We start from the raw sequence: 24556 nt of genomic DNA, 5'->3' as shown, positions 1-24556 counted from the left end.
TAGCTTTAACAATTTAGAATCTACACTATTTGAGGATCCTTGCATAGTAATCTCACAAACTGTAGCATTGTAGTTCTTGAAAAAAAGATCTTTTTAACATTTTCCATATATATTTCTGTTAAACTATGACCCCCCCCCCCTCTTTGGGCCCCAAGTATAGACCAATCCACACTTTACAAAAGTTATGTCCATTGGCTGCCATCTTTGAGGAAAAACCCATATATTTCTCACAGTAGCTTTTGTAGTTTAGAGGGTTGTAATTTTGTCATTTAACATTAGAAATCCATTTCCGCTTTGAATTTGGATTGCCACAAGTCGGGGCAACCCACACATCAGAGGAATGAATTAAGATTTCAAGAGATTTCTTCACAGGGCAACCAAATAATCGGTTGCATATAGAAGGGAAAAGTTGTTTTTTCCCTTTTGACCATTGGGTTGACCCCGCAAAGAGGAACAAAGAACTATATATGATAAGAGTTAAATTTGGCCCCCATAATTCGCTATTTTTTAATTGTTTGGGTACAATATAATGTTAACTTATTTTTTAGAAGAGTTGATATATTATATATTTTTCATCTATTTATTTGATTTTTTTGCACTTCCTGGCAGTATATGACGTCAGAAGTGACGCTATTTCTATCATTCAATCAAAATCAGCCAAAAATTGACATTTTTCTTATCTATTTACGAAAGGGAAATATAGAGCGCATGCTTGAACAAGGAAATTTTTTTGGTCACTTATTAGTCTTGGCTAGATACATCTCTGATTAAATTATTTTATTTGTTCAAGCATGCGCTCAATGTTTTCGGAAGGAAAAACTGCTTGAAAACAAGTTGTTTTACGCTAAAAATGCAAAAATGGTGGGAAAAGGTTGTCTTTACGATGTCAAATTTCTAAATTGTGGGCACTTGAACCAAAATGAATATTATGTAAATACATCACATACATATCTGTACTAAGAAAACAAAGATTTATAGTAAAATGATGATGTTAATTTTAAGGGGCCATTTTAGGCCCATATCATATATAGTCCTTTTGGATTGGACTTTTGGTCCGGTGCTCAGAGCTGTATTAAATCAGAATCGACATTATTTAAGAATGCTTGCAAAGTAATCTCACAAATTGAAGCATTGTAGTTCTCTTGAAGATTTTTAAACATTTTCCCTCTGTATTTCTATTCTATACTTTCAACCCCATCTAGGGCCCCAGTATTAGATCCAAGGTCATGGCTTTTATAACTTGGAATCTACACTATTTGCGGATGCTTATGTAGTAATCTGACAAATTGAAGCAATGCTGTTCTTGTTGAGAAGATTTTTAAATATTTTCCATTATACTTCTACATTATTAAAGTTTGAACTCATCTTGGATCCCAGACACTAGTCCAGGGGTCACTATTTTAAAAATATTGAATCTACATTATCCAAGGTTGCATGCATAGTAATCTCACATATTGTAGCATTGTAGTTCCTTAAAAGTTATTTAAAAATTTGCCCTATTGACTTCTATTTTAAATTTTGAACCCCTATTAGTCCAGGGGTCAAAATTTTACCAAATAAGAATCTATAATAGCCACAGATGCTTGCATAATAGTCCCACAAACTGTTGTACTGACCAGTGAAAGCTGGCAAAACTAAACATGATCTCATTGCAAGTAACAAGTGAGTCTTCCGTTTGATTATGAATAAATGATATGGTTAAATTAAAATGTTGACATGTAGTATGAGTTACTATATTAACTTTCTATTAAACTAAATTTTGGACCTACACTGCAAATATAAAATTTTCAGAAAAGGTCATTTTTAAACTTTAATATCTCAGCAATGCATTGTCCGATTTTAAAACGGTTTTCAGATTTGTATTAAGTACAACAATGTTAACAGAACAATTACCGTATTTTTCAAAAATTAGGTCGATACGGTTTATTGGGCGAAGGATGCTGTTTGTAGCCAAAAAATAAAAAGAAGTATAAATAGGTAGACTTCGAAGAATTGGTCGAAAAATTACTGTTAGTTCTAATGAATAAATGGTTTAAACCAATAACGTTATCATATGGTAGCCTTTAATCTTATGTCACAGTTTTAAACAAAAGGGAAATAAAATCTATTTCTTGAAAACATCGTAAGAAAATGTCTGAAATTGCATCAAAATTTTCAAACCAATTAATTCAGTATGGCCGGTTTTAATTTAAGATCGTTTTTTATTACTTCCCTGCCATGTGTACAAACTAGTGTTAACCGAGGGATAGTAACCTAGCCTGGTGGCATGACTACGGTAGCACATGCCAACCCGTGTCTCTGTGTGACTTTTTACTGTGTATATACACACGAGTCAACCTCTGATCTTATTGAAGCCTGCCGGCATGAGTAGCACGTGCCGAGAGTTCAACTGTATATAAACAAAGTAAGCACTACCCAGACTGATTTCAGAGACACCTGGCTAAAATTTCATCAAAAGTTTTATGTTGAATATACAGAAAAAAACTTGTTCATGTATTCTACTATAAAACAAATTGGTTTTTTTTTTATTTCTACCCGACATTTTTTCCCTGTAAATACCCTTTGTACGGTTCTCATTTTACTTTTACCGCGCGAAATCGATTTCCTGTTTATCGTATGCACACGATCAAAATGCATGACAGCATATAAGATGATTCAGTCAGTGATCTAAGTAAAAAATGTAAGAAGAAATAAATCTATTTACATTTAATTTTGTTTAAATGATAAATTACTACAGTATATTGATTAAAATCCATACGATTTTTACACAGAAATTCAAGCAGTATTATAGTAAACACTCATGATTTTATTGGAAGGTTGCATAAATTTTTGCAAAATTTCATATCAAATTTTCCAAAAAAAAAAAAAAAAACATAAATTGGGCGAAGCGGTGAATAGGGCGAGGTCCACGTGTTTGGAAAAAAAAGTATCGACCTAATTTCCGAAAAATACGGTATGCTTTAAAATTCCAAAATTCGAAATTTTGGAATCACTTACGGTGGACCGAAAGTGATGGACGTCCTGCTCATATTAAAATTTGTTAAGTTTGAAACATATCCTGATGAAAAAAATTGTAAACTTTTTGATTTGAAAAATTTTAAAACACAATTTTCCAAACATGCAGTATGAGTGGACTGTAAGTGAGGTATGATCATGTTTTTACCTGATAGCATCTAACAATTCAAACATCTATCATTCCTGAAAATTTCAGTCTTCTATCCTTAATCATTTTTGAGAAAAAGGGAGGACAAAATCACTTTATTAAACAAGAGGCCCATGGGCCACATCGCTCACCTGAGAAACAATAGGTATGATAAAATCAGCTTGATGGAGTCATAATACAAACTATCTGGACAATATACAATAATACATACTTTGTATCTACACTACCTCACACAAGTTTCAGCTTTCCTGGCTGATTAGTTTCTGAGAAGAAGATTTTTAAAGATTTACTCTATATATTCCTATGTAAAACTTCGACCCCCCCCCCCCCCATTGTGGCCCCACCCTACCCCCGGGGGTCATGATTTTCACAACTTTGAATCTACACTAACTGAGGATGCTTCAACACAAGTGTCAGCTTTTCTGGTCATATGGTTCATGAGAAGAAGATTTAAAGATTTACTCTGTATATTCCTATGTAAAATTTCGATCCCCCATTGTGGTCCCACCCTACCCCCGGGGGTCATGATTTTCACAACTTTGAATTTACACTACCTGAGGATGCTTCAACACACAAGTTTCAGCTATGCCGGCTGATTAGTTTCTGAGAAGAACATTTTTAAAGATTTGCTCTATATATTCCTATGTTAAACTTCGACCCCCCATTGTGGCCCCACCCTACCCCTGGGGGCCATGATTTTCACAACTTTGTATCTACACTACCTCATGATGCTTTCATACAAGTTTCAGCTTTCCTGGCTGATTAGTTTCTGAGAAGAAGATTTTTAAAGATTTACTCTATATATTCCTATGTAAAACTTCGACCCCCCATTGTGGCCCCACCCTACCCCCGGGGATCATGATTTTCACAACTTTTAATCAACACTACCTGAGGATGCTTCCACACAAGTTTCAGCTTTCCTGGTCTTATGGTTCATGAGAAGAAGATTTTTGAAAATTTCTCGAAAATTTTCATAAATTCCTAAATATCTCCCTTTGCAAAAGGGCGTGGTCCTTAATTTTCACAACTTAGAATCCCCTTAGGCTAAGAATGCTTTGTGCCAAGTTTAGTTGAAATTGGCCCAGTGGTTCTTGAGAAGATGTAGAAAATGTGAAAAGTTTACAGACAGACGGACGACAGACAAAATGTGATCAGAATAGCTCACTTAAGCTTTCAGCTCAGGTGAGCTAAAAAGATGAACGAATATATTGGCAGATTGGAAGTGACTTAATCAACAAAAATGTACGTGATAAAAGATTTTGATACTCTTTTTTATCTATGTAAATATCAGAAAAATTCGTTGCACCATGTCTGAGATTTTTGAGCTTTAAGAAAAATGTTAAGAAAATGAAAACAATAGGGTCTTCTGTTGGAAAGTTGGGAACCGACACCCTTATTATCCTATCATATCCTATATCATGCATCCATTCCTGCAAATAAGCTCTATTTCGGGTCGGGACCATACCCTTGGGACATGACCTACATATCATTTAATGCTGCTTACTTCTAGACTTTATATTAAGGTCAAGCTCTTGTCTTATTTCTTTGATTTCTTCTGGTCCGACATCATGTTCACTTGATGAATCAGACTCATCAACATCCTTCCTTGATCTCTACAAACAAAATTAAAAAATATCATTTAAAACTTTCACCTTTCAGTGCTTGCTTAATGCTTGATTTTGAGAAAGATACAAAGATGTATTCCCCCCTTCCCCCTCCTAATAAAAATATATCTATCGACAGCTTCCAGTATACTGTAAATTCCTAATTAAACGCGAGGAAAAAATATCCGCGTAAAATCGCAATAGCATTCTTCATGGATTTTTAAATCTCGCCATCATTTTATGAAAGTTGAAAAATATAAAAAAGAAGGAGAAAAGTTCAACGTTCGCGATTTTATATTTTTTTACTTCACACCATATATAAACAAGAAGCCCAGAAAATATAACCCACGAAAAATAACCCTTAAAATTTTGCTTTTAATAATAAAGTCAACTTTTTTGTTGAATAACTGTACAGTAAAACATGGTGTTTTGACAACATTTGTAAAATATATTTTTTCACCGATAAGGCCAGAATTTTTTATTTTTAGGTTTACAAACCCTCCGCTCGGTTTTCTGAGTTTTTAGAAAAAAAATAAAATTACTAAAAAGTTCTTTTTTTTCTCCCCGACAGCAAATTTTTCCTAGTAGGAAAAGTGTATCGTCATTGTTATCACAGAGGCATAAAATCTGCTCTTTATGTGTCATGATAGCCTAAAAATTTCTTCCGCATCTTTTTCTCGTGCTACATTCTATAGCTTCTATAAACACTCTGCTGTAAGTTTCATACTTTGAAGTTTTACCGACAGTGTTGACCAGTGGCTAGACGAGATAGTCACACCTCACTGAACATGGCTTCGATAGTTACCTGTGCAGCTGTTTTCAAGTACACCACTGTAAAATGATTCCCTTTCTTTTTTGTGTTGAATTGGCATATGTATTTATTGGCCTTTTTAAAAAATTATTTTACAGAGAGAGAGAGAGAGAGAGAGAGAGAGAGAGATGTATTAGAGATAAATTTCTGCAGTAACTATTCTCATGAACACATTTTAAAGTGACCTGCCTAGTGAATTAAAAAAAATCATATTATTGTTTGTGCATTTTTCGTTATTTTCAATAAAAATTTACCATTGCATAATTAATTGCATAGCTGTACTTTGTACATGGAAATTCAACAGGATAAAATACATGCACACATATAGTTGCAGTGATTTTATAGAGTCTGTTCACATTCACAATGTTATTTTTGAGTTTTCTCACATATAAACACCCAAACCAATTTTGTAAATAAAATGTGAGAGATCAATGAAGTTGAATATTTTTTAACTGCAGAAAACATGAAAGTAATAAATATTTTGTATATTAATAATTATATACTAGTATCATACAGGAGAAAACATTATGACTTTAAGCACATAAAATTTAGGGGTTTTTTTTAATGAAATGTTGACATGTCCGACAATAGTCTGACTAGTAATTTTGAATCTTGGGCTAGTAACTTTGTGGCCAAATTTTGTAATTGCACACCCCTGACATTGCTATATGTACATGTAATATCAAAACTGTATGTCTAATATTCTATTGTACTATTTCAGTGATATGTTACACAGATGACATACTTTTCACATGCTACACTTGATGCAGTTACACACCACTATCATGAAATTGTCATTCATTATATTATTAGAATAAAGATGATGTCATAAAAGTTTTTTTTCTCCTAAAGAGTTTTACAATTTTGTGGTTCGTAAACCTAAAAATAAAAAAATTGTAGGTCAAAAGAGATTTTTTTTTTTTTATTTCCTCCTCCTACGGAACTTTATCATTTTGTTGTTTGTAAACCTAAAAATAAAAAAATGCTGGCCTAACATAGAAATCAATGTTTGAGAACTACTTATGTAAATTACTTGTAAATTCATACGCAGTGAATAGATGTCGCATTTAGAGGCATCTAAACATCACAGAATTTAATGGAAAACATAGTAGAATGTAAATATACTCAATTGAATCAGATGTATTTATTTATTCCTCATTAAGATGTTTATTTACTGTCTTCAAGTATGCTGTCATTACAAATGTTATAAATCAGGGCTCTACATTAACTTTTTTTCCTACTTTCCATTCGAACAAGTGACCAAGACATTTACTTGTCCGACCTTCATCTTTACTAGTCCGAAAATTTTTCAATATTAACGATCAAATATTGTCAACTTGAAAACTACAGTTCTGTATTACTAAAATAAAGTCATTTATAGATTATTCATGCTATAATTAAGAACCTGACTTTTTAAATAAATTGGAAACTTAAAGTTTCTTTCTTAAATGTATTTGTTTCATATAACATTAAACATGATTTGTCAGCTGTAGCTTTGTCATGGCAAATTACAAGACATTTTAAATTAAGCATCAGGTTAAAAATAACATGTTATTGTTATATTGCATTCTGAACTGATTTTAAACTAAACATGGAAAGTCATAATAGTCTATCAATGATGAATGAAACCTAAAATAAACTAGAACTGTCCTAATGGGACTAATACCCCCCCCCCACCCCCAAGGCTAATTTCAAGTGGGACAATAATTGAATGGAATAATAAAGATTTGGAACACATACAAAAAAAAAAATTCTAGAATTGTAAAAAAAAAAAAAAAAATTGTTAACAAAGAAATTGTCAGAATTTCACTGTACATAAATATCTATAACAGTAATACATTTACAAATGTATGTATCTGATGATACATTTTTTAAAAATTTAATTGATTTAAAAAAAAACCAACAAAATGACAATAACCCTCCCTTTGCAATAAATGGAAATACCGGTAGCCAAGCAATGCTCTCCTGTTAATAAAACTTTCAATTTACTTGACTCATAAATTTAAACAACTTCTAAAAATAGTTTAACTTCTTTATTAATATTTCCTTATGATAGAAACTTTTGGTTTATATGAAACAGTTTTAAAATAGCCCCAAAACCATCACCCATTTTACAGATTATCAATTTCGCCTAAACACATGCTCCATCTGAACCATGGCTCAGATAATGGCTCCCTTGGGACAAATAAATTCAGCTACACTTGTCTTTGATGTTCTTATTAGCTCCTAAGAATTTATCATTGACAAACAAAAACTTTGCATTGTCAGATGATAGAATACTTATAAAAAATATTTTTTTTTTATTAATTAAGACAAAAAACCTCCATCTGGATGTATTTATAAAAATATATTTTGAAGTGTTTTAATACTATTAATTAATTAATAAAATATGTAAGGATTACCTCCCTTACCTTTTAACATTAGTGTACAATATATAGAATAAGAAAAATGAAAACTGTCATAAAATCATTAAATCTTGTCTGATCTTAAAAAAAATTGCAGGTGCACAACTTCAGATGGTGTTCAACATATGTACAAACTTTCAAACTGTTCCATGCAGTAATAAAAAATTCTATATGGGGGACAAAGTTGCGTCTACAGACAGACGGACAGGGTGAAACCAATATACCCTCCTAAACTTCGTTTGCGGGGGTATAATTACATTTCTTTCCATAATCCTCAAGTATATCATTGCTACCTTTTTTCCCTTTCTTTTTCTTAACATTTCTGTTTGGTACTTTGTAAGAACTAAGATCCACACCTATTGAAAGTTGTTTGAAATTAGTGAACTTCAATCCCGATCAAGAGTAACTCAATTGCTTTGAAATTTGATGTCGGGATCGAATTCAATAATATGTTTTACGGTGCGACCGTTGGGGCGAGCGCAGCAGGTGATCAAAAATGAATTATGATAAATCAATAAAAATAAAAGTAGTGACGTAAAGGAAATGAATTTGAATGCAAAATAAAATATACCTATTTTTCCAGCAAATTTTTGTTATTCATAATTCATAAGATTTTTTTTATTTATATACCAATCTGATTAAAATCAGATCTTTGTAACGCTCCGAAATTCTGATAGTCGCTGAACAAAGTGTAGCGACATCAGAATTTGTCGGAGCGGATCAAAGATCTGATTTTAATCAGATTGTTTATATACTGGTGGCACGCCAGTATAGAATTTATCTCAGATAAAATGTTGTTGAATAATAAAGATTTTAACATAATGTACATTGCAGTTTATTTCCTCTTTTCTTGCAGCAGACATTTTTCTTAAACTTACAAATAAAACTTGACTTATCACAGATTCCCCCCTCCCCCGTTTAAAAAAAATCAAATTTACGTATAAAAAAAATTTGATCACATAAGGAAAATGGATCCCCCGGGAGCATGTAATACCGTAAATAGTAGTGAAAATAAAGACACTTTTGAGCAGCTAAAGAGCTAACTTGGCATACCACGCACTCCCCATTCCCCACCTCCGATTAGAATTTTCCTGATTTTGAGAATTTTATTTTTCTTTTTGCTTGTGAAGATTTTTTTAATGATGTTGCCACGCCCCATTTAAAAAACGGTCCTGGAAATTACCGTAAATATAGTGAATAAAATAATTGTTATATTCATCCAAATGAGAGCAAGTTACAGCTGTTTCCTATCTCTGTAGAAATGTCCCGATTCGTTAGCTCTGCAAGATTTTGAGAAGATTTTGGTATTTATATTTCAGCAGATTTACAATAACTTAACTTAGAGTAGTTTCCCCTTATTGTGACGCAAAGTTCACGTCGGTCAAATGTAGTCTGTCTCTTTGAAAACACACTAGAAAAAACTACGCGAAAAATACTGTTTGTTTACTTAAAAAGCATGATGTTCTGGAAATTACACAATTTATCTTTCTCAAAAGTTTCACTTTGATTCTCGCGAGATGGTATCCAGTCTAGTGAGATCGGTCGACATTGAGGAATTGCATTGTGGGTCGAAATTTACTGACGCCGAAAAATTCTGTCGGATCAATGTGTAAGAAATCCATTGTGATGTCACTCGAAAGGACGATAACTCCGTTAGTCTTAAAAGTAATGGAAATTGGTGTTATTTACAATGCATGTACATAGTTTTTTATCTTGTTCTCGTGAGAGTGTGAATTGGGAAACCATAATTACAGGGAACTACTGGGACGATTAAAACAAGGCATAACTGGTCCGATTTACTGACGCCAAAAAAATCTGTTGAATGAATGGGCAAGTAGTCTGAATTTTCTATTCACACACGCCTTGCCGGTAGAGCTCGCTTTGCGCCGGCGAGCTGCGCTCGCTATAACTAATCGATAAACTTATAACGAGTCTACGGATAAATTTATCACAAAGCTTTTTTTTTTATGTTGCAGACTTCTTTACATAAAAAAGCATTATTTACTTGTCAGTATATTTTTTTAACTGGTACCATACAAGCGGACAAGTGTTAATGTTGAGACCTGTGAATGAATATGCATAGTCAGGGCCTCGTTAAGTTAGTGAACTTCCTTTCGTAATCATAGTGGTTTTAAAAGTATTTGAAGAATTATTAGTATTAATTTGATTAAATACAAAGTAATTTTATCGAGGCCGAGTACAGAACGAGTACGCATGCTTTCGCGCAGCGGTTCATTTGTATTGTGACGTCATCTTTTTGCTTGGTTGACGCCATGGCGTGATAGTTTCAACTGCGGATATTCAGCGAAATTTGTTGAAAATAACTCGTTTGATGCGTAAAATTAATGTTATATTGTGGAATAAACATAAATGTCTCGAAGTATAAGCTATATTTGGGCTCGGGTCGAAAACGTGAAGAGGGTTCAGCAAGCCTAGCCCTATGTCACATTTTCTTAACCCGCCTAAATATAGCTTAATTCATATATCTCAAGACAGTAACCATTTTTTTTATATAAATGGCCCTTTATATGTGATGTTATATATTTATTTATTACTTAAATATGTCTGAATGTTCAAATAATACTATAAAGATCACCATTTCCGCTTTTGTCAAATATAAAATAGCCATTATTTGACAAATTTGGGAAATTGGGCATACAAAAATCAACTTTGATAAGACCCCTGGAACAAACCAGGAGGTAAAAGGCTTTTTTTAATTGACCATTTGATGCCTTTTAGCAATAACTTTAATATGTAGAACAGAAAAAGAAATCTCTAGGGCAGAAGTTATAAAAAAATGTAAAAAATGTGCAAATTTGATACGTTTTAAGCAAAGTCCCATAGGGTCCTATGTTAAAAATTAACAAACTTTGAGATGACCCCCTAAACAAACGGTGTGGTAAGTGTCTTATTTTTTTTATCTTAAAATAATAATTATATCATTAGAAATTCATGTAAAAAATTTCATTCAAAAATCAAGGGCAGAACAAATTAGACCCGGCCTCGTTAAAAAACTCACTAAAGATTTGATAGCTTATCTTTTTAACATCTCTGCAGCCCTATCGAAGCCATTGTTTGGAACATGTGCATCTGTCACTTATATAATCTTGGACATTGCCCTGGGGCAATGCAATTATCAAAACATCCATAATGACTTGTACACCCCTATTGTCTGAGCGGTTTTAAGATTATTATGATGATTCATAAAACATTGAACATCATATCAGAATCCCAATAAAGTGGCTGTTGAATAAAGTGTTAATTACATGTTGTGTCAAGATTTGACTGGCCGCTGGCCTCGTTACACAAATGGCGCTCATTCCAGGACAAACATATAAGAAAAATCGGCCAGGGGAAATAAAACCGGCTGCTGGTCAAGAGTGGCCATTAAGACAGTTTTGACTGTATATCTATACCCATGAATTCATGGTCACGTCATCAAAATTCTCTCAAACACCTTCAATTAGTTTCATAAATACAGAACCAATTATTACACAAGACTCTGAAAGAATTGTCACATTTAAACAAATTTAAAGTCCTCTGAACTTACCTTTGCTTCCTGAGGTCTACTAATATACTTTCGTTTAATTCCATGTTCTGAAAAAATATAATTGATCGTAATTTTAACACCAGCCTTTAAAATCATTGGTATTGTGAATGTCTTGGCTATGACAATCAAGCATGTAAAACTTTTTTCTATGTATATTGTTAGAACACAAATATATTTATTGCCAAGTATTTGACGACCATAACATGTATTCAGTAATTTACCTAAACTATATTTTACATTATTTGCCTTAATTAATATTTTTTTTGAATATGTTACAAACCATTCTTGGACTGTTCTTTCACAGAGTCAATTTCGCTGTCAGGTTTATAAGTTTCATCAATGCAACTGTTCTCTAAAATATTAACAATTATTGACTTATTGTAAAATTGTCACTCTCAGTCTATGCGAAAGACATTGGACAGTCACCCCTGACCAATGTGCTGTGCCCAGCTGTGCTGGTCCGATGCGTCATTTTTTAGACCGGACCAAAATGTCCATGTCTCAGTATCCAGTTTTAAGCTGTACTAATTTTTACTTTTATCTTCCATCTTTTTTATTGCCGTCAGTCTCTTTCCTTTCTTTGTAAATCCAAACTGCAATAATCTAAGGTTTCTTTTAATCTATTTTCCGCCATGCTGTCACTGTTTAATCTTAATCCTAGGGATGCATTATTTTAACTATACTTTGGCCATATAAAATTAATATTTAAGATTCTCATCCTCATTTGCAAAATATATGTGGCAGGTGGACAGATTTAATTAATTTTATTATTTTTCATTGTTATAAAAACACCTTTTTCACTGTTAATGTTTTAGAAGTAACAACTGCTCTATTCTTTTAAGTTAATTGTTACTGCTAATATGAGTGCACAAACCCTCATGTAATCTTTTAATTCAATTTTATTTCAACTTTACTGGCAATGCATGACGACGTTTGTGTCCTTGTGGTAACAAACATAACTGGAATCAAACAGTAATCCACATGTTAAGGCAGCCATCAAAATGTTTTTGAATTTTTCGAAAAACAAGCCAGAATTTTTTTCCCCACTCAATTCATTTTTTTAAAAATAAAATGCATCAAGGCGGGCCATATTAAGAGGGGCGGGCGGGGATGAGAATATAAAAATGAATTTTATGTGGCCTTATCAACAAGTTTATTTTATTTTATGTTTAACTGTGAAAAATCCACCACTGAACAGTTGACTTATCTGAATAAATGAATCGAGTGTCGATACCCCCTGCACCTTCAGTATGAGCACATTAAGCAAGTTTAGCATTCAAAATATATTCATTGAATGGCAGTTAAACATGTTTGTTTTTAGAATATAAAATGAACTGCAATCCACTTTTATAATGCGTTTAACAATTTAGAGCTGACCCTCGGGCCATAGGCGTCGGAACTGGGGGGCTAGGTCCCCCCACTTTCTTTGCAAAGTTTTTAGCCCCAACCCCCTTTTTTTCGCAGCAACACAACTATCCTAAATTTAACTTGAAAAGATTAAAATATTGAGAAGTTGGAGACATTTTTTTTTTCTTCATGATTTTGGGAATTAGGTTTTTTTGTTTTTGCTTGTCAAGATTTCTGAGGATTAGTCCCCCCCCCCCCCCCCCCCACTATCAATTTCCTTCCGACGCCACTGCGGGTAAATACTGGGGTATCGAATCGAGCAAAACACCCTTTTTGTGTTTTCTTGGGAGTAAATTTTACTTGACATTTTTTTAATAATAAATCAAAGTTTATTTAAAATTGAAGTTAAATTTGGAAAATTATTATTAGATAAATATTTCACAACATTTTAAATGATTCACGTTTTTCTGACACAAACAAAAAAATTCATGTTGCTCTTATATGCATATAAACAGGTAACTCTTGATGACTCGAACTTCGATCGTTCGAAGTTCTTGATCCCTTGAAGTGAGTCTAGGGTCCTGTTTACTAAGCAAATTTACTCTTAATTTCTTGAAATCTTGATCTCTTGAAGTCAAACTGCAGTCCCCTTAAACATTATACACTGTTTTTTACTCTCGATACCTTCCTCAGTCCCATGGACTTCGAGCTATCGAGAGTTACCTGCATATATATAATATGATAATAAATTGAGTAATATATCATAAGGCTGTTCAAAATTAATACTACGTTTAACGTAACACGCGCGCATAGGTTTCGGCGAAATCGTCATTATGAAAAAACAAACAAATCTGGATTTGAAAAAATTGTTCCGGTTTGGGTTTTTATTTAGCGACTGAATTCTACATCCTGTATGAGAGAAAAACATGCTCAAAGACAGCATTGAGGTATTCGGTTTTCACAATACGAAAAAAATGAGTCAACGCCACTATCAAAGATTGGCAGTAAAATCTTATTTCGAGATTGTTGAATGTCGGTTGTCAAGTCACAGAGCCTGACCCATGCTGAACCAACTTCGGCCCAAAGAGGCAAAATGGGGTTTGTTGTATATATTTATTTAAGTGGTCCCTCATCAACTGAAAGGACTACCCATCTTATTTAACAAAAACTCAAAATGGGTACGGTGAAGTTATTTTTGCATTTTTTTAAAAAGGGGAAAGCTTAGCAATTTCTTACCACCACTGTTCTGTCTCCATAGACTTCAATGTTAGCTTAATGATGTGATAAATTTGTTCCTTTTTAACTTTTGTTCAATTTCAAAGGTGAATGACCCACAGAAAGAATATAAACATAAATTACACAAAAGTATTTGCTTGGAAAATGCAAAAATTAACATGGACTGAATCCTACCATATGTAATATATGACAGTGTTGATGTATTGAAAACTGAATGGGTGACTTTCAATAATTACACACTTGTTTGAAATTTTTGTTTGTTTATTTTTTTCCTCCCTCCCTCGTAGGTTTTAAATTTTCATGTGACGTTAAACGTAGAATTAATTTTAAACAGCCTAACTTGTTTTTCTTAGAAACTGCTTGAAATATAAAAACATTATCAATTGCACTGATATAAAATTTATTTATCCTCCCAATAGGCCTGCCCTGAGTTACACAGATCCAAGGAAAACCATAAAAACCCCACTGATTTTATGAATGATGCAACAAAAGATTGAAGACATAATTTTATGGCGAAGTATACATGTACATGCTGAAGTTTGGCTGTGTCGATATGGATATCGTTGTGATATACTGGTAGTCAGCTGTTTGTGTGATTATTTACGGTTAGGGTTACCTAATAAAAACAATTAGCAGTTAAGATATCGTTTCTGGATACATTACCATTTGACAACGCTTCTTCTGGAATACACAGACTGCTGTTGATTTCATTTTGGTCAACTATTTCATTTTCACCTAAAAACAAAAAAAAAAGCACTTTCTAAAGTACAGGAAAAATTTTTTCAAATAAATTAATACTACATAATGAATCAAACACCAGGTAAAATTCAATTACTCAAGAACTTTATCATATTTACCTTCATATGAATCCAGTGTCATTAGAAATTTTCCTGCCATTTTTATCTCTCTGAGAGCAGGAGGGCACTGGTAAACATTTTCATTTATAAATTTTGAATGACCCATATGTTTTTGGATAAAAAAGTCTCTTTCCTGCTGAGGAACTTCTAGGGATGCATAGTGAGTAGCTACAAAATGTCTCATATCCGTTGCAGTTATGTTTCTAGGCACATCGGCTTTCTCACATACATCACGTACACATTGCCATCCACTCACATGGTCAACTGAATCTTCGGTATTGGCAAATACAAATTCATTTTGAGGATGTATGCCCGCCAGTTTTCTATTTTCAACATCAGCAAGCATTTGGAGTCCCTTCCAGCAATCCTCTGGAATTATGACAGGCACTAGTTCTGACTTCTTAGAAGAATGTAGATAAGCACATTTAAGCTGACATGCCATTTTTTCAAAATCATCACTTTCAGTGTCTTTCTTTATAAATGACTCATCTACCCATTTGTCTTTAAAAGCATCCTTTAACTCTGAAACAGTGAGTCTAGTTGCTTCCCCTCCTCTTCTAGCATTAAATAATGTTAGACGACTGGCAATGAAGTTTCTAAGTTTACAAAACAAAGTTTGGGTCATTAGTGAATATGCTGCATCACTTACTAATTCTTTTACACTGCTTTTTGTAAACTGTTGAATTTGCCTAATATCCTCAACAGAGGGCAGACGTTTTGGGTCTCTTGATTCATTTTGCCTCTTCTTAATAATTGCTTCCTGTGCTGATCTAAAGAAAGATTTCCATCGAACTTGAAGGACTTTTCTAAACTTCTCAGCCTCAAGCGCTTTGTCGTCTTCTCCCATAAGCATGTGAGTGGAGTAGATTGAGTTGCTCACTTCAAGAATTAAAGATCTTAGCCCCAATCTTAATCCACTTTTCATTTCACCTTCAGGGTCAATTGTCATAGAATTAACTGCAGTGCTAAGTAGTTTAATAGATTTTACATTAAACATTTCAGAGCAATGTTTTACTACAACTCCCGCCTCTGAAGCAATTTTTTGAAACTCCATGAAAAGCCTGGCAAGTCTTCTCAATTTTGATCGCAGTGTATTTAGTTTTTCTGTCAGTTTGAAACTTGATCCCTCTATTGCTTGGTACTCCATGAAACCATAGTCCTTAATGAAGGTATCATCCCTTATTTTCATCCCAACATCATCTGCTTGAATTCTAGTGTACACAAACTGAACATAACTTGCAGGATACTCTACTTCTTTAAACACATTTAGTGAAATTCCACAAGGTGGTATTGTTGTTTCCTCTGCCCTTTTACATATTTTTTTATGGCGATGCATTGTATTTTTATTTAAAAATGCCTTGCAAAGGGAACACATTGCCATTTGTGTGTAAGATTTATGTGCAGCAGTTTTTCTTTCTTTTATCAGTTCTTCTTCAGACTCATTGCATAGCGCTTTAACATTGTACTGATAAATTCCTTGTCTTTTCATGTTTTTAAAAGCTTGTTGCTTTTCTGGTCCTGGCAACTTTAGTGCAGCTTTAACCTCTTCTTCCTCTTTGTGACACTTCTGTATGTGTCTGCTTAGTGCCGACTGCATTTTGTTGCAAAATGGGCATGGTCTATGGGGTCTCTTTTTGATCTTTGAGGCAAGTTTGGTTTTTATTTCTGAAATTGAACTTGTCTGTATTAGAGGTATTTGTAGCCAGTGTCGGTAGAATAAAACTCAGACAATGGTCAAAGGTTCACTTCATTCATAAAATTTATAAAAACTATATATATATATATATATATATATACATATCTCTATATCAATAAAAAAAATTGCCTTGATTCTCAAACATTGCAAGTAAACCCTCAGGTTTCAATCGTTCTAGACATTCTAATCATGATGAAATATTTAACAAGCTTTTTCAAGGAATTTGAGTCCCTACTTGGTGTGAACTTCGAAGTCATTGTTTGTGGGGGACAAATGTTCTTGGCTTTTGTGGGTAATCCTTGCCCACGAATTTACAACCCCACGGACGTATATACAATCATTTGTTTATAGTTATTGAAATAATTCTGATTACACTACCAAAAATATTACGTCCCCATGAACCAGTGAAACAAGAGGCCCATGGACCACATCGCTCACCTGATAAACAATTGGCATAATAAAATCAGCTTAATGGAGTCATAATACAAACTATGTGGACACTGTAGTATAAAAATGTAAATCCTGTATAAATAAAATTCCATTTCTTCACTGTGGATATTCTTATGTTTATTATCAAGTCCCTTTTCTAACCTGATGATTTTATAGTCAATCATATAACCTGTTGAGCATAGCAGTTCTCAACAAGATCCTAAACAATTGTTTTTATATGAGATATAAACCTACATCAAACTCTGAACCCCTTGTGAGGCCCAAGAATCGTCCATTTGGGCCAAAGTCTAAACAATTTCCAAGAATCAGCAATCTATCAAAATGCTCGCATATACATGTAGGTAAAACCATATAGCATTTAAGTTTTTGTGAATTAAAATGTTTTCCTTTGTAAAATTGAATCCCCATTGTGGCCCTGCCCTATTTCACAAGATTTTGATTTGAACTCATTTAAATCTACATTATTTGAGGTTGCTTTCACAAAAGTTACAGCTTTTCCAGGCAAATGTTTTTTTAGAAAAATATTTCTAAAGAGTTTTCTTCATATATTCCTATGTAAATTTAGAATTTTGTTTTATGACTTACGATGTTTCAATCGAAAACAATAAAGTAAACAAGAAAACATAATTGAATAAATGATTAATTAATTTGCATAGGTGACGTTTAAAACTGCCAATTTCACAATATTTCATACACTCAAATGAAAATTAAAACAAAATATGACTATTATATAATGTGTGTGCATATGTAAAAGGGTGTAGGTGGGTGGGTTGAACAAAGTTAAAAAAAAAATTATGTCCAGAAGCAAATTCAGAGAAAATAAAAATGAGAGATATTAACAATAACCACAGATGACTGGATGCTGGACATGTTAATTGATTTATTATGTTTAACAATTTAGAAATCTAACCCCCAGAGACTCTGCTATGCAAAAATAAAAATTACCATCTGTAACATGACAAAGTATTTTGACCATGGTTGTTAATGATTATTCTACTTACATGCACACTGTGACAATCATTATTTACCAGCTTGATTAACAAAAAGACTGGCACTCTATTTTCACCATTTCAAAATTATCTACCTTTTAAAAAGGGTTTTATCAATATAAAAAATTTGGAATCCCCTTCCCTAAAGGATGATTTGTTCCAACTTTGTTAACTTTGGCCAAGTGGGTCTAGGGAAGAAGCCAAAATTGTGAAAAGTTTACAGACAGATGGACGGACAGAGAGACTGACAGGCGATGGACAACAGGTGATCAGGAAAGCTCACTTGAACCTTTGGTTCAGGTGAGCGTGCTCTATGTACAAAAAGTTTCTAAAACAACAGAAACAAGATACTAACGAACAAGTTGACGAAACAAGGTTATCCATGGTCTCGAAGTAATCATTTTGTAAGTTCTATGGTCGATAAGGACCATGTCAGCAAAAACAATCTTCCACAAGCTCGAAAGCTGACTAACATTTTTCATACTTATTGTGAAGTCATTATTTAAAACAATTTTGATATATCTAAACTATATTAAATATGTCGTTGAAAATTATCATGATGCTGATATAAACTAAAGTTGGGGGTTTGTATGCAGTCAATTAAGTGAACTTTTTAAACTTGAAACTTTTTTTCAGAGTTGTTTGCCTCTCATAACAATTTGAAAAAATCTTTTTCTCCAAATATGCATGGTAAGTTATGAATTTTCTTTGCATTTTTAAAGAAAGGGAAAGGATGTATGAAATTAACTTGCACTAAAAAGCGTAAATTGGATTTGCATGGAAAAGACTTGATATACTGTATATTTAAAAAAACCCCTACATTTCCCGTAGACTTTAATGTTATCTTAAAGTTGCAATTAATTTTTTTTATTAATAAATAAACCCTTTAAAATCATACTAAGATTTTAGTGATCAAACTTACCTGATGTGATCTTTTCATTTGTAAATATGTTTTTTTTTTCTGTTGAAGACATTTGAGATGTGCATGTCTCTGCTGATTGGGCCTTAAAAGACTCTGTAGTATGAGATGGGGAACATTCTGTTGATGCAGCCTCTGAGGATTCTGTATGCTGGGTAAGATCTACATGCTGAGTTTCTTGTTTAATTGGTTCCTTTAGCTAATAAAAAACCCAGACAAACTATAAATGATTATAAACAAGGGCACCGCTAAGCGGAGCATCTTCTCGCAACATGAATTATTGTAGGAAGCTAGGAATGTATTATATAGGAAAATACATGTAAATGTATCAGATCAGAATGAATATGATACAAGTATTCATATTCTTGAAACCACTTTGAATTCATAATATCTATTTAATCCATATCCACAAGCTTTGTGGTGTAAACATTGGGGGTGGGGTGGGGATAGGGGAGTTACATTTACAGAGTTGTACAGTTTCCCTATTCCTAGCAGAAACTCAACACATATGGCTTTAAAGTTTAATAATTTAGATTCATTTTGTGACATTCATTATTATTTAGGCATACATAAGTGATTCACATACATTATGAAACATAGCTAAAGAACTAGCTATCAGTAGTCTACTCTGATGGTCAATTCTAGTTGCTTTTAGTATGTCAACCCAAAGTAGATATGCAGCTATTATTAATATGAAACAAATTTTCGAGTGAAAAATGTAGGATATCTGTCAAAGTCTCTTCTGAATTTTAGATTAGTTTTATTCCAAGTGTGGAGCACATAGCTCAGAGGTTATGGGCGTTAGGCCAGTAAACAAAAGGTCACTGGTTCAAAACCTGCTGTGGTAACTTGATGTCGTGTGTTGTGCACTTAGACAAGGCACTACATAATCTCAGTCCACCCAGCTGAAATTGGGAACTGGCTTACGCTGGGGGTGAACCTGCGATGGACTGGTGTCCCATCCTGGGGGAGTCAATGACTCTCATCCTCTTAGCACCATGGAAAACAGGAAACTGGTGATAAGCATGGGCCCTATACGCCTTCATGGCACAGAGAAGGATTCATAAACTCCTTTCTAGGTACAGTACCCGCAACGTTATTTTTTACAGTCCTATCCTATCGTATCGTGTATCAATCCTATCGTATCGTGCGTGTATACTGTCCTATCGTGCGTTAATCCTATCAGGTTTATCGTTTTTAACATTTTTTCCGTTTATCCTATCGTGTTGATCTTTTCATGTCTTTACATAAACAAGTACATTTATTTCAAAGTTACAAGTCGTTCAGCATACCGTATACGAAAATTTATCGAACAAGAAATGTAAAACCCTATCCAGCTTTCTATCATGATACAAAATTCTTAATTCTTCAGATAAAGTTAACAAATTAATATTACATGTAAATCATACCTGTAAGCAGTGTGTAATGATTATATGTAAGAAGAGAGATGAGACGGTGTACGACATAGCTATGGAACAACTTGACAACTACTTCCGGCCTAGAGTAAACACACCATTCGAACGGCATGGATTTCGTTTGATGACACAAGAACCGACAGAGAGTGTGGATCAGTTTGTGACTCGATTGAAACAGAAAGCGCAACATTGTAACTTTGACAATGCAGACGAACATATTAGGGATCAAGTCATCGAAAAATGCAAATCATCTCACTTACGTAGGAAATTACTGGAGAGAGGAGGTGATTTGACACTCGAGCAAACGTTAACTACAGCAAGGGCTTTTGAACAAAGTCAACAACAAGCTACCGGAATTGAAGGAGGAAGGAATTCAGAAGCTTTTGTGAATAAAGTAAGTGTACGAAAACACAAACCGAACTCAAGTATAACTTGTTATAGGTGTGGTCAAAGAGGACATATTAAGTCAGATCCAGCATGTCCAGCCATCGGTCAAATATGTCTTAAGTGCAACAAGCCCGATCACTTTGCTAAGTGCTGTAAATCGTTCACACCAAAGACTCACAATTATAGTCACAAACATTCCGGACGCAGCAAACCGAAGCCACGAGTTAGACTGGTGGACACAACAGATCAGGAGGATTCTGATGAAGCTTATGCATTTACATTGTCTATGGATAACCCACAAGAAACACTTGAAACACTTACAGTCAATGGACCGTATCACCCAACCGTTACCACAAATATTGGTGGAGTAGAAGATATTGTGATGATTGTCGACTCTGGTGCTAGTTGTAACGTACTGGATCACTCCTTATGGGAGGAGTTAAAGAAGAAAAGAGTAAGATGTACGTCACAGCGATCTAGTAAAATACTTTATCCGTATGGAAGTTCAAAACCACTGGACACCCTAGGAAGCTTTATGGCAAACATTTCAGTGGGAAATTCTTCAGTGAAAGCAGAGTTCATTGTGATTCAAGGTAAAGGACAGGCCCTGTTAGGACATAAAACAGCAACAGAGCTCGGAATTCTGAAGGTGGCACATGCAAATTTCCTGTCAGAAGCCAGTATATTTACCAAATATGAAAAGTACTTTAATGGTGTTGGAAAGTTAAAGAACTTTAAGTTGATGTTACATTTAGATGAGAATGTTACCCCTGTAGCACAGCAAGTCAGGAGGATTCCGTTCGCTATGAGGGAGAAGGTTGAGGCAAAACTCAAGGAGTTACAGGACATGGATATCATTGAGCCAGTTGAGGGACCATCATCTTGGGTCAGCCCTATTGTTGTCACACCGAAGCAGTCTGGAGATATTCGTCTGTGCGTGGACATGAGGCAAGCTAATGAGGCCATTATTAGAGAGAGACATCCAATACCTACCATTGATGAGATCCTGCATGAGCTAAATGGGAGTTGTATTTTCAGCAAGTTAGACCTTAAGTGGGGTTTTCATCAATTGGAGCTAGCTGATGAATCTCGTGACATTACCACTTTTGTTACTCATATTGGACTGTTTCGCTACAAGAGACTTAGTTTTGGTGTCACGTCTGCACCTGAGATTTATCAGCACACCATTCAGCAGGCACTTCATGGATGTGACGGAGTGAGAAATATGTCGGACGACATTATTGTACATGCCAAAACAATGGAAGAGCACGACCGCAGATTGCTAGCTGTGATTGAGAAATTAGGCAGCAAGGGATTGACATTTAATAAGGAAAAATGTCAACTTCGTCTCCGAAAACTAGAGTTTATGGGACACGTCTTATCAGACAAAGGAATCGACCCGACCCGAGAGAAGGTGAAAGCTATAGTAGAAGCTAGACCACCAACAAACGCATCAGAAGTCAGAAGTTTCCTTGGATTGGTTTCATATTGTGGAAAGTTCATTCCAAACCTAGCATCACTGTCAGAACCGTTGAGACTTTTGACGAGGAAAAACCAACCATTTACTTGGGGTCCTGAACAAGACAAAGCATTCCGAAAGCTGAAGACAAGTTTATCGAAAGCTGAGACTTTAGGATATTTTGATGCAAAAGCGAGAACTCAAGTGATAGCGGATGCCAGTCCTGTGGGGCTTGGTGCAGTGTTAGTACAGATACAACAGGGAGAGCCCCGTATTATTTGCTTTGCAAGCAAAAGTTTGACAGATGTTGAAAGAAGATACTCGCAGACCGAGAAAGAAGCCCTAGCACTGGTGTGGGCGTGTGAACGCTTTTACATGTATTTGTATGGCATCGAGTTTGATTTGCTGACAGACCATAAGCCTTTACAGTTCATTTACAGCAAGAAATCAAACCCGTGTGCACGCATTCAGCGATGGGTATTGAGACTCCAACCCTTTCAGTTCACAGTAAAGTATATTCCCGGACACAAAAATGTTGCTGATGTACTTTCTCGACTGTGTATATATAAATCTGATGCACCCTCACCAAGTGAAATATCAGAGGATTTTGTGAGATTCGTGGCTCTGCAAGCCGTACCAAGAACCTTGACGATTCAGGAGGTGGAGAAAGAGTCCGCTGGAGATCTTGAGTTACACCGAGTGAAGGAAGCCTTACTAACTGGAAATTGGACAGATTGTGAGGAAAGCTACGTATCCGTTAAAACTGAACTGTGCAGCATAGGAAAGGTGATCCTCAGAGGTACACGTATTGTGATTCCAACCAGTCTGAGGGAGAGAGTTTTAAGCGCTGCTCATGAGGGACACCAAGGAATCACTAAAACCAAACAACGACTGAGAAAGAAAGTATGGTGGCCAAAGATTGACAGTGATGCTGAACGTGTTTGCAAGAAATGTTACGCATGTCAAGTAGTAGGAGGTCCATCGTCACCTGAGCCGTTACGCCGTAAAGTGCTTCCAGATTATCCATGGCAAGCTACAGCAATTGATCTAATGGGACCGTTTCCAACAGGAGAATCAGTATTGGTGTATGTGGACTATTACAGCCGTTTCTTTGAAACTTTTATTTTGAAGAATACAGGATCAACCAAGATCAAAATGGGGGCCACTTTCAAACCATTGTAATAAAGAGAAACATTTTCTTTTGAGCATTAACAAACAAAATAAAGACTAAACTGCTATTTCATTGTTAATGCAAGGTAAATTATTTCATTTCAAACTATTGACATACAGATTATATCTTTCTATTGATTACTTTTATCTTGAAACAAGTTATATTTTATTCTATACCAAAATCAAAGACCACAAAAACGCTAAAACGGTTAATCTAATATTCGGTTTATCTGATAATTTTTCTCTGACTAATTGACTATCAGATTAAGCAGAACCCTCTGTATATCATTATATGATATTGTATACTATCTTTATATGATATTGTAAAATATCTAAGTCCAGGGCTTGACACTAACAGTAGATCGGCGGCCTGAGTCCACCAAAAATTGGGAAAGTCCACCAACAGTTCAGGACCTGGTGGACCATCAGTCCACTAAAGTTTTAAACTTTTATTATGAAAATCAAATTATTAATGCAAATTCTTACATTGAAATTGACAACCAAAACTGAATAAATGATGTTATGTGATCGCGGTAACTTCACCAGAACTTCCTCATAAAAATAAGTTGAAGTTATTCTGTCCTCTGAGTTCATGATCGTGTAAAGTTACTTCCTTGGCAAAAAAATGATAGTTGATTAATAAAAAGACATTTCTAATGCAAAATAGAAACTAAAACAATTATAAATTAACCAGTTGGCTATCCTCTATATAACGGTGGTAAGTGGGTCATTGGGTAGGACTTAGTCTAATACCCTAAATACACTGAAGTAAAGTGACAGATTTTTATTTGTCACTTAGCTTACAAATGATGAGATATTTCCTTTATTAGAGATATAAATACATTAAATAAATCAAATTTCAACCCAGAAAAGCTTTTTATTTTTTATTTTAAAATAGTTAGATTTTTTATTAGCTGTTGTGGACATACTTCTAGTGTTGTTACGATAGTCGCCGACTATCGAAAAATTGTCGCTGAAGGCAGCAGGTCGGCGACAATCGTTAGTAAGTCTTTATCATCGATAGTCGCTAAAATTTAGTAATGTGACAGATAACCTTTTATTGCGTAGCAATATTCATAAAACGACCAACCTAAGGGG

At 34.4% G+C, this 24556-nt stretch overlaps 2 protein-coding genes across 2 annotated transcripts in view; one reads left to right on the top strand and one right to left on the bottom strand.

Moving 5' to 3' along the window:
* The window catches only part of LOC128174061 (uncharacterized), a 31249-nt gene extending 11176 nt beyond the window's left edge, over nt 1-20073 (bottom strand). The window contains exons 1-8 of the mRNA XM_052839698.1: nt 19955-20073; nt 19503-19515; nt 19031-19226; nt 14974-16638; nt 14780-14851; nt 11814-11885; nt 11534-11580; nt 4668-4776 (exon numbers count right to left, since the gene is read on the bottom strand). Of these exons, the coding sequence (XP_052695658.1) occupies nt 4668-4776; nt 11534-11580; nt 11814-11885; nt 14780-14851; nt 14974-16638; nt 19031-19226; nt 19503-19515; nt 19955-20073 (2293 nt within the window). The remainder of the gene's footprint in view (nt 1-4667; nt 4777-11533; nt 11581-11813; nt 11886-14779; nt 14852-14973; nt 16639-19030; nt 19227-19502; nt 19516-19954) is intronic.
* Nucleotides 20074-20452: 379 nt separating this feature from the next.
* On the top strand, nt 20453-23470 carry LOC128174060 (uncharacterized protein K02A2.6-like). Its single transcript, XM_052839697.1, has one exon. It carries the CDS (start codon nt 20453-20455, stop codon nt 23468-23470), a length of 3018 nt encoding a protein of 1005 aa, XP_052695657.1.
* Nucleotides 23471-24556: the final 1086 nt, after the last annotated feature.

The sequence above is a fragment of the Crassostrea angulata genome, chromosome 2 (assembly GCF_025612915.1).
Source record: "Crassostrea angulata isolate pt1a10 chromosome 2, ASM2561291v2, whole genome shotgun sequence".
In the NCBI taxonomy this organism is placed as follows: domain Eukaryota; kingdom Metazoa; phylum Mollusca; class Bivalvia; order Ostreida; family Ostreidae; genus Magallana; species Magallana angulata.
The sequence above is the reverse complement of the archived record's forward strand: the minus strand, read 5'-3'. Positions and strand labels throughout refer to the sequence as shown.

Bases quoted from the DNA above. Each gene is read 5' to 3' on its own strand.
- LOC128174060 (XM_052839697.1), top strand. From the start codon at position 20,453: ATGATTATATGTAAGAAGAGAGATGAGACGGTGTACGACATAGCTATG.